This window comes from Marmota marmota, unplaced genomic scaffold (assembly GCF_001458135.2).
Source record: "Marmota marmota marmota unplaced genomic scaffold, marMar, whole genome shotgun sequence".
NCBI classification, from domain to species: domain Eukaryota; kingdom Metazoa; phylum Chordata; class Mammalia; order Rodentia; family Sciuridae; genus Marmota; species Marmota marmota.
In genome coordinates, this window is record NW_026000026.1 from 81,277,521 (window position 1) to 81,282,327 (window position 4,807).

Sequence of the window (4,807 nt, forward strand, 5' to 3'; positions counted from 1 at the left end):
TAAGCTTTTCCTGCTGGGCATGGTGGCACACCCCTGTAATCCCAGCAGCTTGGAGGCTGAGGCAGGAGGATCACAGTTCAAAGCCAGCCTCAGCAACTTAGTGAGACACTGTCTCAAAATAAAAATAAAAATAGCCTGGGGATGTGGCTCAGTGGTTCAGCACCCCTGGGTTCAATCACAAGTACCAAAAAATAAAATAAAACAAGATAATTTTTTCCTCATCTAAGTTGCCTTGTTGGGTATTTTGGACACCATGACAAAAATCTGACTAATATAATTATTTTCTTGACTCCCTTCCCACTTCTATTTAGCATTCTCTGCATTCTGAACTTAGCACCTCACTCCTCTTGGCCTGCATACTCTGATCCTGTCCCCTGGAGTAGCATGCCTACCATATACGACAATCCCCCAAACCATTACTCCAACCACAAAATCTTCCCTAAGGAATAAAGCAAGATTTTCACTACATCCTGAAAGTATCCACCTGCATAACAGGCACCTTATTCTCAACATGTCCAGTCCTAAATCCATTATCTTACATCCCAAATCAGTTTTACCCCTGGCATTATGTGTTTGTATAAACTATATAACTTTATCAGCTGAAGCTAGAATCCTGGAAGTTAATGTGATTCTCCTGTTTCCCCGTCTGTTCCTCCATTCAAATAGTCACTAAGGCCCATAAACTCAGTGGAATCCTTTTATCTGAGTTCTGACTTCAGTAGGTGCTCTTGAAAGAAAGACATCAGACAAGGTCATTCTAGCACTTTTTTTGGAAATTGGTTGTATGTCAATGAAATAAGAACAAAGTAAAAGCATCATTTTTACACAATAATATCCTAATATCTGTTATCTTGTTGCATATTTTAATAAATCTCAGGATGCTCCTGATGGGAATCAAACAGCTTGAGTGGTTGTCTATATAAATAATTTTAAATATTAAAATATGAGATAATTTTTAATCTCAATATAAGTATAATAATGGCATCTACAATAATTATCATTGGTTTGAGTTGGTTCCAAAAGTCTTGAGAACGTCTCTTAAAATATCAGTACCTTGGATTTGACTGCAGTGCTGGTGGGAGGGAGTGAAAGGGATACATGTGGAGCTAATGACAGTAGGAGTCAGGACAGAGGGAAATAGCATCTCCAGTGTGGGACACATGGGGGACAGGGGTTAGAGATCCTGAAAGTTGGGCAGGGTATTAGACACCCTGCATTTTCCAACATTGCCTGAGTGGCAAAGCTATAGAGATACAAGAGTGCCCTGCAGAAAGAGACCCATAACCCTAATTCCCTGGGCATTGCCAAACAATGGCAGAGCCTTCCTCCAGAGTATACAGGGGCAAAACCTCAGGTACAGAAAAGATTCTGGACAGTTTGATTCAACTGCCTTCTCCCTGCCATGTTCAGCTCCTGCCCTCATTGACAACGGAGAAAATTTAAGGGAGTGATGCTTCAAAGAAACCAATGCTGAGCCAGTGTGTTTTTAGGCCCTGGGGCAGGGGGCAGGGTGTCCTTTGCTTGGTTTGAGGGGCACAGGAAAAGGCTTCCGTGTCCCCAGTGTCTCCCTCACCACCTTGAATGCCATCACCAGCTTTTAGGCTTTTTGCTTCTTCAAAGCTTCTCAGCTCTTGGTGTGACCCCTGGACATCTGTGGTGGCTTCACTGTTCTCAAACTGCTTTCACCCCCACTAAGTCACTTGGTTCTCACAACCCTATGAGGTAGTGGGGGCAGGGATCATGATCCCTGGTTGAAAGCCAATGAACCCGGAACTCACAGAGGTAGGTCCCTCCACCCAGTCCACACAGCTGGCCAGTGGAGAACCAAGACCAGAATGCAACCTCCCAAGTCCTTCCCACTGTCTTGCTGAGAACAGGCTGGGGCAAGGGACTTGCATCCTCTTCCCCACCAGGGCTTTGGGTGGCTCTCAAACAGCCCCACTGAGCACTGGATGAGTCCACATGCGGTAGAGGATGACGGCAGTGGCTGGACACAGCAACAAGGAGGTCATGATGACGATGGTGGCCAGGATGATGAGGACAATGGTCCAGATATCCAAGATGTGCTTGGGAAGCACAGCTTCCATGGGGGATTGGCTGATGGCATCCATGCCGCCTCACTCTGCAACACACAGGAAAGGAAAATCAGTGTGTGTACCCTCTGCCTGCCTCCCTGGTGGGAAGGAAAGCTCAGCAGTCAGAAGATAGGATCACGTTTTAGCATGTAATCTTATGGTTTCTTGATCATTAATTGTATTGTCTTTTTTACTGAAGGCACCCTATGACCAGGCCTTTTAAGGGACTTTTTATTAACTCATTCAGAACTCAGCTCCCTCACCAGCACTGTACCAACCATCCACGTTTTTTTTTGTCAGTCTTTTTCTTCCCTTATGCCCATTTTACAGATGAGGAGTCAAAGCCTTGAAAGAAGAACATGCTGCTAATTTCACCAAGGCATGAACCCAGCTGGGTGGCACTCCAGAGCTTCCATGTTTACTTATCAAACTATTGTATTACCTGTTTTCCTCAGCTGTGAAGTGAAAAACTTGCTGTTTTTGTCCTGTGCCCCTTCCTCATTACCCTGGTAATAGAACTCCCTCTTTTCTAAGAAGAGCCTGCCTGTTCCTTTTGGGTTAGTTGGGGCACTCACCCAAGCACAGGGAAGGAGATGTGACCTAGCCTTGCCCACTACAAATCCCAGAGTCACATTCAGGGGTAGGCAGGTGACCCAGGTTCATCATCCAAGGTCCTCCAGTACTTTCATGGACAAGCTCTTGGAATAGCGGACTATTTCTCCTGGAATTGCTAAAATAAAAGGATGTGAGTCTGGAAGGGATGGGCCCAGGGCTACTTTGCTCACAGTTGGAGAGTCTGTCCTAGAGTTGGAAAGACAGACCGGCCTCAATGCTCATGTGAGCACTTGAACCCTGATGCCATCTGAAACCCTGAACATCCCACATGTGGGAGCAATAATTCCCTCTTTCTGTTCAAGCCATAGCTCATTTGGTGTCTGTCCACTGCAGCCAAAAAAAAAAAAAAATGCAGATGAGAAGGATGTAAATCAGTCATCCCCAATTATTTTTTTTTATTCATCTTTTATTCAAATTTAGGGTCTTAATCATTATTTCACAGCATCCTGGCCCAAAGAAATACCTAGCATTTATGTATATTAAGTAGATAGGTTGCATCAGTTTAATAAGTATTTGTATCCTAACAACTTAGCAACTGTTTAAAAATGCACACAATTTGAAAAATATTGTTTCATTATTAGCTAGTTCCTTACTAACAGAATATGTACACCTGTTGTGCTCTGTGTGAATTTTCAAACACTGGAACAGGAACTGGCCAGTGCTATCCCCTTTTCTTATTCCACAGTAATATTTGCCCAATAGTAATATTATGGGAACCATCAAAAAATATAACTCCATAATATATGACATTACCAAAAGGAATGTAGTATGCTTCATGTTAAACTGTAAGCTACCTGTTTGCATAATGTCTGAGATCATTCTTTATGTCAAAAAATGTTAAAGATCCTGCAACACCCCCTCTCTTGCTTTTCATCAAGATTTTTTCTTTTCTTCTTTTCCCTGTTTGATTGTGACCTTGATGGTACATGTACATTTATATATCATCATATTTGTTTTTTTCTAATTTCTAACATTTCTGAAGCTAGTTATTATTCATGGATTTGCTTTTTGTGAACTAGGATGTTTGATTAGTGTATTTTAGTTTTGTGTTGTATTCTTTTATTTTTATTTTTTTAAAAAATTTTACTTTATTTATATATATTTTCTACTACCTACCTGTTTCCCTTGATTCTCTCTTTTACTATTCCTTTAATATTTTACTTTGATCTTTTTTTCTCCTCTCTCATAACCATCACGTCCTATATCATTTCTGTTCTCTCCCTGTCTACCATTTGAAATTATAAACCTTTTGCAAACTTGTTGTTCTACTGTAGAAAATAACTAATCATATCATTTATGTTTATTGTGATAATCAACAGTGACGATATCATCGAATAACTATTTGTTTTAATGCTATATGTTATTTTCATTGGTTGTTGTTATTATTTGTTTCTATCTAAACAATGATGTAATGGAAACCTTCAGGGACGTTGTAAGTCTACAGGGTAGAAACTCTACTTCCTCAGATCCATACTGTTAAATGGGTAGAAACACAAAACAACAAGAAAGAGCAAGGGAACAAATTGCCCCAAGCAAACCAAGATGCTCCAATAACAGAATCCATCAACACTACGATGGAAGAAATGTCAGAGGAGGACTTAGAATGTACATAGTTAAACTGATCTGTGACGTGAAGGACGGTATAAGGAATGAAATCAGGGAGGAAATAAGTGATTGAAAAGATCACTTTAATAAAGAAGTGATCATTTCAATAAAGAAGAGATTCTGAAAAGAAGTGAAGCAGAAATCATCAAAATGAAGAAAATAATAATCCAAATTAAAAATGCAACAGAGGGCTGGCATTGTGGCTCAGTGGTAGCACGCTTGCCTAACAAGTGGGAGGCCCTGGGTTCAATCCTCAGCACCACATAAAAACAAATAAAGGTATCATGTCCAACTACACCTAAAAAATAAATATTTAAAAAAAATGCAACAGAAAGCATCACCAACCAGGAGAGCTCATCAGGACACAGCCTGGGATGCAGTTGTCCCCAGGCTCTCCCCTTTGAGTATCCTGCCCAAATGATATCACTGGATTCTTTTCCCTAGACAGAGGCTGAGGAGTCTTTGTGAAATAGGAGGAGGCCCTTTGGAAGGTAACCCAGGGATCAAGTTCA

General features: G+C 41.1%; 1 protein-coding gene across 1 annotated transcript; it reads right to left on the minus strand.

Moving 5' to 3' along the window:
• Window positions 1–1,740: 1,740 nt before the first annotated feature.
• LOC107135728 (small integral membrane protein 3-like) lies at window positions 1,741–2,196 on the minus strand. The gene has a single exon (XM_015477740.2). The coding sequence runs from the start codon at window positions 2,109–2,111 to the stop codon at window positions 1,929–1,931; it is 183 nt and encodes a 60-aa protein (XP_015333226.1). The 5' UTR covers window positions 2,112–2,196; the 3' UTR covers window positions 1,741–1,928.
• Window positions 2,197–4,807: the final 2,611 nt, after the last annotated feature.